At 46.5% G+C, this 13,900-nt stretch overlaps 1 protein-coding gene across 2 annotated transcripts in view; it reads left to right on the top strand.

The window, feature by feature from the left end:
• Positions 1 to 13,900, top strand: part of LOC143958143 (cholesterol 24-hydroxylase-like) — an 88,293-nt gene that overhangs the window by 22,469 nt on the left and 51,924 nt on the right. For both annotated transcript variants that reach the window (XM_077467608.1, XM_077467607.1), the window contains exons 2-4: positions 3,630 to 3,689; positions 9,367 to 9,448; positions 12,427 to 12,497. In XM_077467608.1, coding sequence (XP_077323734.1) covers positions 12,436 to 12,497 — 62 coding nt within the window. In that variant the 5' untranslated portion in view covers positions 3,630 to 3,689; positions 9,367 to 9,448; positions 12,427 to 12,435. The remainder of the gene's footprint in view (positions 1 to 3,629; positions 3,690 to 9,366; positions 9,449 to 12,426; positions 12,498 to 13,900) is intronic.

The following is a 13,900-nucleotide window of genomic DNA, read 5'->3' as shown; positions in this document are numbered from 1 at the left end:
AGTATTGACTCCGGGGGGCGCTATACAAATGCCCCCCCCCCCCACACTTTTCACATATTTATTTGTAAAACATTTGGAAAACCATTTATAATTTTCCTTCCACTTCACAATTATGTGCCACTTTGTGTTGGTCTATCACATAAAATCCCAATAAAATACATTTTAAAGTTAACATTTACGTTTTTGGTTGTAACATGACAAAATGTGGAAAATTTCAAGGGGTATGAATACTTTTTCAAGGCACTGTATAATCCTTATGCTGCTAGCATTTGTAAATGGATATGAAAATATATTATATTTACTTGTTTTAATTTTTTTTTCTACATTTCTTCAGTTACTTCCTGGTTTCCATGCCTAGGCAAATGGTGTCATACATCCCGGGAGTCTTCAGGAGGGGCTTTCTCAGCTAAGCGCACCCTCCTAATATGCATGATTTTTTCATTGAGATATTTCATAAAACTATACTGCATTTTTGCCACTAGATGGAGTTGACCATACAGGCATTAAAGTGGTGGCGCACAGAAAAAAAGCAAAAAAAAAAAAAAAAATTTGGATTTTTTTTTTTTTTAACCACATCAATATCGGGCCTATTCTGGCACTCCTCTCCTACACGTAAAAATCAGAATTTGTTTGCTAGAAAATTACTCAGAACTCCCAAACATATATATATATATTTTTTTTAGCAGACACCCTAGGGAATAAAATGGCGGTCATTGCAACTTTATATCTTGCACAGTATTTGCGCAACAATTTTTCAAATGCATTTTTTTTTGAAAAAAAAAAAAACGTTTCATGATTTAAAAAAATAACGCAGAGTAAATAGATACCTAACGTGTAATGCTTTAAAATTGCGCACACTCATGGAATGACACCAAACTTCAAGCGGAGCTCCACCCTAAAGTGGAGCTTCCGCTCATTGGAACACTTCCCCCCCTCCGGCGCCACAATTGGCACCTTTCAGGGGGGAGGGGGGTGCAGATACCTGTACAGTACAGGTATTTGCACCCACTTCCGGCATAGATATCCGCAGAATCTGCGGATATTTACGCCACTTCCTGCGGGTCCCCCGCTGTCTGCTGGGAAACACACAGATCCCAGAGGCAGCGGGACCATCCTTATTGCGCAGCGTGACTCGCGCATGCGCAGTAGGGAACCGGGAAGTGAAGCCGCAAGGCTCCACTTCCTGATTCCCATACCCAAGATGGCAGCGGCAGCACCCGAGAGCCGATCGAGAGATCGACTTCGGGTGGCGACATCGCGGGCACGCTGGGCGGGTAAGTGTCCTTATTTTAAAAGTCAGCAGCTGCAGTATTTGTAGCTGCTGACTTTAAAAAAAAAAAGGCGGAACTCCCACTTTGAGTACTTAAAAATCTCCATAGGCGAGGCTTTAATTTTTTTTACAGGTTACATATTGAGAGTTACAGAGGAGGTCTAGAGCTAGAATTGTTGCTTGCGCTCTAACGCACGTGGCGATACCTCACGTGTAGTTTGAATGGCGTTTACATATGTGGGCGGGACTAATGTGTGAGTTCGCTTCTGAGCGCGAGCTACTGGGGACGGGCGTTTTAAAAAAACTAATTTTTTTATTTTATTTTTTATTTTACTTTATTTTTTTATTTTTACTTTATTTTTACAACTTTTTTTTTTGATCACTTTTACTCCTATTACAAGGAATGTAAACATCCCTTGTAATAGGAATCTATGTGACAGATCCTCTTTATGGAGAGATATGGGGTCAGTAAGATCCCACATCTCTCCTCCAGGCTGGAAAGCATGAGATCGTGAAAAGAATTTCACCGATCTCATGCTGACAGCCGCGATCGCGGCTTTGTTTACTTCCGGGAACCCGGGCGTGACGTCATAAAATCGCGCCCGGGCCTCCAACGGTCATAGAGATGACTGGTGACCATCTGGTCACCAGAAGTCTCTATCGTCATCATCTGGCGCCGGACGATTCTTTCTCCGGGTCTCCGATGGCACGGGAGAGCCGGAGAAGCACCAGATGGTGGCGGGAAGGGGGGTGTCCCCTCCCATCACCTGTAAGAACGATCAAGCAGTGGAACTGCCACTATGATCATTCTTATGGTGCACAGAATCGCCAGCTAAAAACAAAGATATCTGAATGATGCCTGTGGCTGCTGGCATCATTCAGATATTCCCACTGAAAGTCCAGGACGTCATATGACGGCCGTAGGGTTGCCACCTTTTCTTAAAGTCACACCCGAACACTTTAGCGGCGCACAGCAATCTTTTTTTTTATAGTATAAACTATATATATATATTTTGCTACTAAATAACATTTCTAATTATATGAAGTTAATAACAAGAGTTCCCCTTTACATCAGAGTCCACAGAGTTCTCCCTTTACATCTGAACTTGCAGAGTTCCCTTTCACTGTAAGGGGGGACTTTCCAGACTCTGATGTAAGGGAGAACTCTGGGGACTCTAACATAAGGGATGCTCTGGGAACCCTCATCTAAGGGGGGACACTGAGAACTCTGATGTAAGGGGAAAGATTGTAACCTCTGGTGTAAAGGGGAACTCTGATATAAGGGGTGCTCTAAGAACCCTGATTTTCCTTAGTGTACTTACTCAGAGGCAAGAGAGTGAAGGGGGGAGACTTCAGTCACAGATGGATGGTGAGCTCACTCAAATCTTGACAGTCAGCGCCTCTCATCCAGTTAGATCTGAGGCTGCTGGACTTCAAATTTCTGGCCCAAATTTCCCTTTTCTCAGGCACAGTGCCAGGGATTGGAGTGTGGGCAGGCAAAGAGGGGCGGGGGTGGGGGGGAAGAGGTGCAGATCGAGCCCTCTCTCCTCTCCCGTCTGTATGTGTTTGGGGGGTGGTTGTTAGTGTTGGCTTTGGGGAGTGTGAAAGAGAGTAACACACACTCTCAGCTTAGACAACTGCAGCCAGCAACCCTGCTGGGAAGCCATAGACCAGTCTAAATAATGTGTCCGGGTTGCAGACAGTCTGAAACCTGGACACATGACTCCAAACCCGAACTGTCCGGGTGAATCCTGGACAGGTCGCAACCCTAGACGGCCGTGGGCGGGAAGTGGTTATCTCACCTCTAAATGCCTGTTGCTAGGGGGTCCCTCTTAGTCTGCCTCCTTCAGTGCCTGGGCTTGTGACGTCACTTCCCCCTCAGTGCAGGAAGGGCTCAGCTCTGCCCCCTCCCTCCTGTCAGTCATCTGGGACACGTGACAGGTCTCAGAAGACTGCACGGCCAATCACGGCGTGTGGCACCACTCGCGCATGCGCAGTGGGTGCCCGGCTGTGAAGCTGCAGCCAGGTGCCCACAGTAAGCTTCGTTCCGCATCGCTGGACCCCGGGACAGGTAAGTGTCCGATTTATTAAAAGTCAGAAGCTGCAGTATTTGTATTTCCGGAAGGCTGGTTGCATAGGAGTTGATCGATGGATTGACTTGGGTACAAGTCTACCCATAAATGGATCAAATCTTGGACAGTCCCTGTTGAACCGGCCGAGATTCGATCCATCTATGGCTGCCCTAAATGTCCTTCAGATAAGGTTTACATCTATTACGCTAAACACTGCAATTATAACTTAAACTGTCTATACAGAAAACACTGCTGTCATACTAACATAAAACTATTTGCTCTTTCAGTTTCATCCTTGGACATTACCCCACATCAAACGACCTTGTGTATGACTTGTTTTTAGAGTGGTAAGTCGTGCAATCATTTATCTTACATTACACTTGGGGAAATGGGATGAAAGGAAAAAAAATAAAAAATTGCCCAAATCAACGGATTTATTTGAGTCTATTGAAAAAGGGAAATGCATTTGCCATCTTGCCAATATGAATATAATAAAGCAGCATTTTTCAAACGGGATGCTGTTTTGGTTCCACTGGTGTGTCGCAAATGCAGGGCGCAGTCTACCCTGGATCAGCATCAAGCGCTGCCATGGTACGGGCCAGCCACAAGCATCGTATAAGCCCCCGTACACACGGTCGGAGATTCCGACAACCAAATCCGTCGGAGTAATTCCGACGGATTAATTGCCGGAAGAGGTCCGGAAGTGATGTTGCATACACACTCAGTTGTCGGAAAATTCGATTGTACATAACGTGATGACGTTATTTCGTTACGATGGGACTATGTTCACGCTAGTAGCCAATAGCTTTGGTCTAGGAATTTGATCTGAGCATGCGTGGCACTTTGTCCGTCGGAGTAGGCTACACATGATCGGAGTATGTCCGATCGGAGAATTTTGTCGGAAAATTTTACTGGCAAGTTGGAAAAGTTGGTCCGTCGGATATTCTGACGGAAACAGTCTGATGGAGACCACACACAGTCGGATTATCTGACAAAACGGTCCGATAGGACACATTCCGTCGGAATCTCCGACCGTGTGTACAAGGGCTTAGACGTGTGCGCCCATAATAAATGTGTTTTGTTTTGTTCCGTATCAGCCATTAATTCGTATTTCTTTAAAATAGACCGGAAAAGTAACTTTCTCCGCACAAGCCTGCTGCGCCCGCAAATACAGTTGGAACTTATGCACTGCGCATGCGCGAGCGGCATTTGCACACGTTCAAGTGCTTTGGTTCACTGCGGCGGCAAAATCTTAGTAAATGTCAAGCCACGTAGATTCATTTGCATAAGTTGAACAGGCGCACCTCTTAACTTGACTTTTTTTATTTTATTTTTTTTGCACTGGTTCACTTCTATGGATTTTTTTCAGGCTATTTGCACACAGGTCATGTTAACATTAAGAAAAAATAAAAATTTAGAAAAAAAAATGCGTGGGGGTCCCCCGAAATTCCATACCAGGCCCTTCAGGGCTGGTATGGATATTAAGGGGAACCCCGCGCCAAAAAAAAATGCAGTGGGAGTCAGGGGCGGATCCAGGGGGGGGGCAACAGGACAATTGCCCCCCCCGAAAATATCACACTGTCACCGACTGACTTGCAGGCTGCAGCGCTGCTATGCCCAAGTCTCTCTCTCTGTCTCATCAGCGATCAGCGGCGCAGAGAGAGAGAGAGACTCTGGTGTATTACACAGCGGGACTGGACCAGGAGGAGCTAGGAGGTGGGTGGAGCTGAGCCGTTGGCTTGGCAACCCTGCACTCGTTGCTAGCGCCTGCCCGCCTGGCGTCTAGCAACGAGTGATGTCATTGAGACAGTCACGTGACTCACGTCAGACTCGGAGTCTCAGACTCAGAGCCGACGTCACGTGACAGGAGCTGCCTGGAGGAGCGGTGTAGTGTCATATTTTGCTCCCCATCATAGAATGCTCCCGAAGTGACGTTGTGGCCAGAAATTTAGCACTGCGCATGCGCGATGCGTTCCAAATGCTTGCACATGCGTTTCAGAGGGTTTCCGACAATGTAGGTCAGTGAAACCGTCAGATAATGTCACGGAAGTGAGGGGAGGTAATCGTGACATTAACTTTAGACAGAGCGGCGAAGAGAGAGCAGGTAACTGTGGCTCAGGGAGGGGATTACCTCCCCTCACTTCTCTGACATTATCTGACTGTTTCACTGGTCTGCATTGTTGCAAATCATTTGAAACGCATGGCGCAAGTGTTTGGAACGCATCGTGCATGCGCAGTGCTAAATTTCTGGCTGCAACATCACTTCCGGAGCATTCTGTGATGGGGAGCAAAATATGACACTATAGGGGCACTGTGTGACAGAGGCAGAGCGCCAGCAATCTTCCCTTTATGCGTCCGCCCCTGAGTTTGTTGAGTGTGCTGGCCCCTCCTACCTGCATCACCTCATCCCTCCATCTTGTCCATACTCATCACAATCACTCCCTCCGCCCCGACAGCAGGGAAGTGACGTGGCAAGTGACAATTGGCAACAAATGACAGGTGACATGGCAAGTGGCAATCTGTATCTGGTGGCAGGTGACGTGGCAAGTGACAATCCGCAACGTGTAGCAGGTGACGTGGCAATCTGCAACATGTGGCAGGTAACGTGGCAAGTGACAGTCCGCAATGTGTGGCAGGTGATGTGGAAATCCGTATCTGGTGGCAGATGACGTGGAAAGTGACAATCTGCAACATGTGGCAGATGATGTGGCAGTCTGCAATGTGTGGCAGGTGACATGGCAAGTGGCAATCCGTATCTGGTGGCAGATGACGTGGCAAGTGACAATCTGCAAAGTGTGGCAGGTGACATGGCAAGTGACAATCTGCAACATGTGGCAGGTGACGTGGCAAGTGACAGTCCGCAACATGTGGCAGGTGACGTGGAAATCTGTATCTGGTGGCAGATGGTGTGGCAAGTGACAATCTGCAACGTGTGGCAGGTGACGTGCCAAGTGACAATCTGCAACGTGTGACAGGTAACGTGGCAAGTGACAGTCCGCAATGTGTGGCAGGTGACATGGAAATCCGTATCTGGTGGCAAGTGACAATCTGCAACGTGTGGCAGGTGACGTGGCAAGTGACAATCCGCATCTGGTGGCAGGTGGCGTGGCAAGTGACAGTCCGCAACGTGTGGCATGGCAAGTGACGATCTGCAACTGGTGGCAGGTGACACACTCTGGGCTCTCACTGATTCTGCATTATGGTGAGTTGAACCATTTCATTTTATATAACATTCTATATAACAATGTAATAATAAAAATAATGCGCTTCCAACATCCTGACACCATATTAACCATGGTGCCGTCATGATTGAAACGCTAGCACCAGCCATGTCCCCGATAAATTGCCCGCAAAAAAAAAACGTATTTTCTGGCAGTGCCCCTCCCGAGACTAGACTCTGGATCCGCCCCTGGTGGGAGTCCCCCTCAAAATTCATACCAGGCCCTTCAGGTCTAGCATAGATTTTAAGGGAAACCCTGCGCCCAAAAAAAAAAGAAAAATGGCATTGGGATCCCCTTCAAAATCCATCCCAGGCCCTTCAGGTCTGGGATGGATTTTAAGGGGAACCCCAAGCCCAAAAAAAATGGCGTGGGGGTTCACCTCAAAATCCATTCCAGACCCTTATCCGAGCACGCAACCCGGCAGACCACAGGAAAAGAGGGGGGGCGAGAGAGCGCCCCCCCCCCTGAACCGTACCAGGCCACATACCCTCAACATTGGGAGGTTGCTTTGGGGTCCCCCCAAAGCACCTTGTCCCAATGTTGATGAGGACAAGGGCCTCATCCCCACAACCCTTAGCCGTTAGTTGTGGGGGTCTGCGGGCAGGGGGCTTATCGGAATCTGGAAGCCCCCTTTAACAAGGGGACCCCCAGATCCCGGCCTCCCCCACTGTGTGAAATGGTAAGGGTTGTATCCCTACCATTTCAACAAAAAAGTGACAAAAGTGTTAAAAATGACAAGAGACAGTTTTTGACAATTTCATTTAAAGTCTTCTTCTTTCATCTTCTTTCTTCTTCTTTCCTTCATCCTTCGGTTTCTTCCTCCATCTTCTTCTTCCTCCGATCCTCTTCTTCTTGCTCCGGTGTTCTCATCCGGCATCTTCCTCCACTGCGTCTCTTCTTCCTCGCTTCCTTCTCGGGCCGCTCCATGCAATGGGAGGTTCCCGCTGTGTGACGCTTCTCTTCTTCTGACACTTATATAACGGAACCGTGCGTCAGAGGCGGCGGCGTCACCGGGTGGCCCCGCCCTCCGTTATATAAGAAGTGTCTGAATAAGAGAAGCATCACACAGTGGGAGCCTCCCATTGTGTGGAGCGGCCCGAGAAGGAAGCGAGGAAGAAGAGACGCCGTGGAGGAAGATGCCGGAACGAGAACACCGGAGCAAGAAGAAGAGGGTCGGAGAAAGAAGAAGATGGAGGAAGAAACCAAAGGTTCGGAGGGGGGGGGGGGGGCGCTCTCTCATCCTCCCTCTTTTCCTGCGGCCTGCCAGGTTGCATGCTCGGATAAGGGCCTGGTATGGATTTTGAGGGGGACCCCCACGCCATTTTGTTTTTTTTTTGGTGCGGGGTTCCCCTTAATATCCATACCAGACCTGAAAGGCCTAATATGCTCTTGGAGGGGAACCCATGCTGTTTCTTTTTTTTTTAAAATAAAGTCACCTGGCCTGGGGGTGGATTAAAGTCGTGTTGTAAGTCGCTCCAAGTCGTGTTGTAAGTCGCCTCAAGTCGCGCTGTGATTCACACTCAAGTCGCGTCCAAGTTGCCTCCCAAAGTCGCGCTGGAAGTCGTGTTGCCCCTGTGTGAATGGACTGTTAATGATACAGGGTGCGCTATTATCAATAGCATATTATTATCGCGTGCGCCTGCATATTATCATCTGTTGCGCTTATGCGTGCGCCGGTTCATACGCTCACTTAATAATTTATCTGGTGCACAAGTTAAGGTAAGAACTGGCGCAACGCATTCATCTTAGTAAATCAGCCCCCAAGTGTCCTTAAGTGATTTTGAAACATTGCATTGTTTTATCGCAACAAAATAAAAGCTCTTCTTTGAGCCATTCTGGAGTGCTGGTGATAGCCATACAGAGCCTTGAAAAGGTATTCATAACCCTTGAAATTATCCACATTTTGTCACGTTACAACCAAAAACATAAATGTATTTTATTGGGATTTTATATGATAGACCAACACAAAGTGGCACATAATTGTGAAGTGGAAGGAAAATGATAATGCCGCGTACACGCGACCGGACTTTCCGGCAGACTAGATCCAACGGGATCAGTCCATCGGACAATCCAATTATGTGTGGGATAGTTCGATCATTTTTCGTTATAAAAATCCTGACGGACCTAGAAATAGAACATGTTTTAAATTTGTCCGACAGACTCAATTCCTATCGGGAAAACCATTTGTCTGTGTGCTGGTCCGACGGACCAAATACGACGCAAGGGAAGCCATTGGTTACTGGCTATTGAACTTCCTTTTATAGTCCCATCTTACTTCATCCTGTTCAAAACGAATGGACTTAGCCCTTGTACACACGATCGGAGATTCAGTCGGAATGTGTCCTATCGGAGCGTTTTGTCGGATATTCCGACTGTGTGTGGTATGCATCGGACTGTTTCCGTGGAAATATCCGTCGGACCAAATTTTCCAACTTGACGGAAATATTTTCCGACAACATGCTCCGATCGGACATACTCCGATCATGTGTAGCCTACTCCGACGGACAAAGTGCCACGCATGCTCAGATCAAATTCCTAGACCGAAGCTATTGGCTACTAGCCTGAACGTAGTCCCGTCGTAATGAAATAACGTCATCACGTTCTGAACGATCGGATTTTCCGACAACTTGGTCCGACCGTGTGTATGCAACAGTTTCGGACAAAATCTGATTTGGTTGTCGGAATCTCCGATCGTGTGTACAAGGGCTTAGTCTGCCGGAAAGTATGGTCGTGTGTACGCGGCATAACACTTCAGGATCAATAAGTGTACCTCTGTTTATACTTTGTCTTTTTTTTTTTTCAGGGTGCAGAAATATGGCCCTGTCGTACGGTTTAACTTTTTACACAATGTGATCATTTTAGTTGTGAGCCCAGAAGCAGTGAAGGTAAGAATATCTCTATCTGTGCATCCTCCTTGGAACTTCAATGAACCAGTTGAAGCAGTAAAGCAAGCATAAGATATGTCATCATAAGATGTAACAAAAGATAACATAAGTAAGCTGTTTAACCACTTAAAGACCGCCTCCTGCACATATACATCGGAAGAATGGCACGGCTGGGCACAAGCACGTACCGGTACGTTGCTCTTAAGTGCCCAGTGGCGCGCTCCCAACCCGGTCCTGAGCTCCGTGACCGTGGCCGTGGGACCAGTGGACCCGATCGCCGCTGGTGTCCCGCGATCGGGTCACAGAGCTGAAGAACGAGGAGAGGTCTGTGTAAACAAACCTCTCCCCGTGCTTCCTACTATGGCTGTCACCAATCGTCTGTTTCCTTTTATAGGGAAACACGATCAGTGATGTCACATGCCAGGCCACGACCCTCTACAATAAAAAAAAAACACACAACGTCATACATAACCCCTACACTGCCCCCTAGTGGTTAACTCTTTCACTGCCAGTGTCATTTACACAGGAATCAGGGCATTTAAATAGCACTGATTGCTGTATAAATGACAATGGTCCCAAAAATGTGTCAAAAATGTCTGATGTGTCCACCATAATGTCGCAGTCACAATAAACATCACTGATCGCCGCCATTACTAGTAAAAAAAAAATATTAATACAAATGCCATAAAACTATCCCCTATTTTGCAAACGCTATAACTTTTGCGCAAACGAATCAATAATAGCTAATTTTTTTTTTTTACCAAAAATATGTAGAAGAATACGTATCAGCCTAAACTGAGGAGAAAAAAATGTTTTTTTTATATTTTTTGGGGGATATTTATTATAACAAAAAGTAAAAAATATTGCATTTTTTTCAAAATTGTCGCTCTATTTTTGTATATATCGCAAAAAATAAAAACCGCAGAGGTGATCAAATACCACCAAAAGAAAGCTCTATTTGTGGGAAAAAAAGGACGCCAATTTTGTTTGGGAGCCACGTCGCATGACCGAGCATTTGTGAGTTAAAGCGACGCAGTGCCGAATCGCAAAAAGGAGCTTGGTTCTTTGGCTGCAAATTGGTCCGGGGCTTAAGTGGTTAAGCGTTTTATTTACCCAAGATTCATAAGATTCACAAATCAAATAAGATTCACAAAAACATTTTTTTGTAAATCTTGGAAGAATGTTGTGTGTATCTTGGGTGAAAAATTTGTAAATAGATCCCTAAACGTTTGGATATAAGTAAATATTTTTCTTCAATATATATGGGAATTAAAAAGTGGAATTTCATGAAAACCACTAAATACAGAATATTTGCAAAAAAATAAATAAGAATATATTGTTGGCTGTGCTTGAAATCCAGAGAGCTGATAACGATGCATTAGGGGCAGAGAGCATAGGAAGTTATCAGTAGTGATGAGCTTGTGTTTCAGTCCGCAGCCATGTTTATCTGAACCTGGAAGGCAGCTGTCAGTGCCAAGTCAATGAGCTGCAGGTGGGTGATCTCCCACCCTGCAGCTTTACATGCACAAAGGGGTGATGACGCCTGTGGCATTATTGACCTAATATGACCATGTGGCTATATTAGGACAATGATGTCATCAGGGGACGTCTTTAAGGCAGGGCAAAAGGGACAGCTGCCCTGGGCCCTGTCATTGTTGTGGGGTCCAAAGCAGCTGCCTCATACTTGCCAACTATCCAAGTTTAAATTCCCTCGTCTCTTGAAGTTTTAGTCCTGTGCTGTGTCCCGATATCTCAGTGTGAAGTGCTGGTACTAATGCTGCCTAGCTCTGCCCTATTGTTGTGTACAGAGGACTCACCTGTAGACCCTGTGTTTACATGTAAATAACCGGAATTCATATGTAAATAGCAGCAGCATACATATGTAAATAGCTGCGGCCGGCATCATAGATATGTAAACAAAGGTGGTTTTCATATGTATATTGGGCCCCCTGCAGTGCGGAGATGATGTGCTGTAACCTCTAGCAACCAATCAGTGAGCAGTGTTACTGTACAGTAATCTCTAGCAACCAATTAACAAGCAGAAATAATTAGCTGTAACCTCTAGTAATCAATCAGTGAGCCGTAATGTGTGCTGTAACCTCTAGCAACCAGTCAGTAAGAAGTAATGATATGCTGTAACCTCTGGCAACCAATCGAAATTGCTGCTTAATCTGATACAGTAAACTGATTTTAAGTCTATCTGCCATTTATTGTATGTCTCAGAGCAGGTGGAGAGTGAAATTCATTGGGGGGGGGGGGGGGGGGGGGAATTGTTTGCCCAGGGTCCAATCAATATTAAAGACGGCCCTGGATGTCATGAGTATCACGAGCCCTTTGTGTACACACAGGTGCATGGTGGGGAGTCCCTTGCTCGCAGCCCACTGACACTGACAGCAGATTAACATACTGTAGGTTCAGACCATACCCAAAGCCAAATCCTAGCTCACCCCTACTGCAGTCAATAATCCAAGAACACAGGCCGCATGCCAAAAAAGTCTTGCTCCAGTCAAGGTTTACTGCACACCACTCACTCCAGTCCAAAGTCATGATCCCAATGTGTTTGACCCACAGCAGGGCTCAGTCATGAGAAAGTAGCTCTGTCGTGGGTGAAACGCGTCTTGGATCTGGCCTTCTGTGGGACTAAGTGGTGTGCTGTCATTGCAATAAAACTTGACTGGAGCAAGACGTTTTTGGAATGCCTTCTGTTTTCTTGTGGAGAGTGAGTGGACTATGTTAGAGAACTAAGATGGGGAGGAGGAGGTAGTCCTAACGCTTCCTACCCTAGGTTAACCACGCTGCTCTTCCTTTGATGTGGTACAGTGCGTGAGCATTGTCACCCTAGGACAGAAAGTGTGAAGAAGGGATAAAGCCACAAAACATAAGATAATGCAGCCATCACATCTAAGGACCGGTAAGCTGCTACATTTGATTGAAGGGTAAAGCAATGCTCTAAGATCTATTTTTATACCTTATTGTAGGAATTTCTGATGTCTCCAAAATACACAAAGGACTGGTTTTACAACCGCATGTCTAACCTGTTTGGCGTTCGGTATGTACCACACATCTTCCAGAATATTGCATACAAATTATATTGGGGTTATCCAATATAGAAGGTCAAACACCTGACACCTGCTATGGTCTTTTTGGGGTCGATTTACTAAAACTGATGCACTCAGAATCTGGTGCAGCTGTGCATGGTAGCCAATCAGCTTCTAACCTCAGCTTGTTCAAATAAGCTTTGGCAATGAAACCTGAAAGCCAATTGGTTCCTATACACATTTGAGCCGCATTTTGCACCCTCCAGCTCTACTAAATAAACCCCTTTATGTCCATAAAAACTTCTGTGCTTAATGTAGATGTAGCACTAACCCCCGAAGGAGCTACTGGTTTGATTGGGCTTACTGTACCTTCGTTTTCTCGATTTGTGTCTAGGGGTTTCCCGTGGTAGATGGCCCAGTAACTTTAGAGACTGACGACAGATCTGCTTGCAGGGATTTTAATTTGCAAAAACTTACTCAAGGAACAGTCTCTTAAAACAGGATCAGAGGGTTAGGAGGAAAGTTCAGGTACTCTTTGTGTCAAAGTCAATAATAAAGAACTTTCTTACTTCGACTAAATCCAGAGAATAGCCATTCATAGCTGGATGTGGATGTCACTCAGGTTGGACAGTTCCTCTCTCACAAGGCCTAGCAGCCAAGAAGATGCTTTACTCAGGAATAGTGATGGACGAACTTCCGACGGGACGTTTCGCGAACGCGAAACGCGAACGGGCACAAACGTTCGCGAAAACGACCGTTCGCCGCGGGCTCCATTGACTTCAATGGGAGGCGAATTTCGCAAACCTTTAGGTCGAATTTGCGGCCACGGGGTAATTATTAGGGGGTAGCACGTAGTCCCACCACCTGGACAATAGCATAATACATGTATGAGGTGAATTTGGGATCGATAACTACAAGCATTTTTTTTTTATTTGGGAAATTGTTCTGACAATTCAGGACTATGGAGCTAATGAAGGCAATGGAGGAGAGGGAAGGTCAGGGACCAGGGTAGGCAAACAAGAGGGTGCAGGAGATACAGAGCACTGACAGCAGCACCGTAATACAGAGCACTGACATCAGCACCGTGACATACAGCGCTGACAGCAGCTCCGTGACATACAGCGCTGACAGCAGCTCCGTGACATACAGCGCTGACAGCAGCTCCGTGACATACAGCGCTGACAGCAGCTCCGTGACATACAGCGCTGACAGCAGCTCCGTGACATACAGCGCTGACAGCAGCACCGTGACATACAGCGCTGACAGCAGCTCCGTGACATACAGCGCTGACAGCAGCTCCGTGACATACAGCGCTGACAGCAGCTCCGTGACATACAGCGCTGACAGCAGCTCCGTGACATACAGCGCTGACAGCAGCTCCGTGACATACAGCGCTGACAGCAGCACCGTGACA

Source organism: Lithobates pipiens, unplaced genomic scaffold (genome assembly GCF_037356315.1).
Source record: "Lithobates pipiens isolate NorthernLeopardFrog02 unplaced genomic scaffold, aLitPip1_a1.2 Scaffold_57, whole genome shotgun sequence".
Taxonomy (NCBI): domain Eukaryota; kingdom Metazoa; phylum Chordata; class Amphibia; order Anura; family Ranidae; genus Lithobates; species Lithobates pipiens.
Note: the sequence above shows the minus strand (reverse complement) of the source record. Positions and strands in the feature narration are given on the sequence as shown.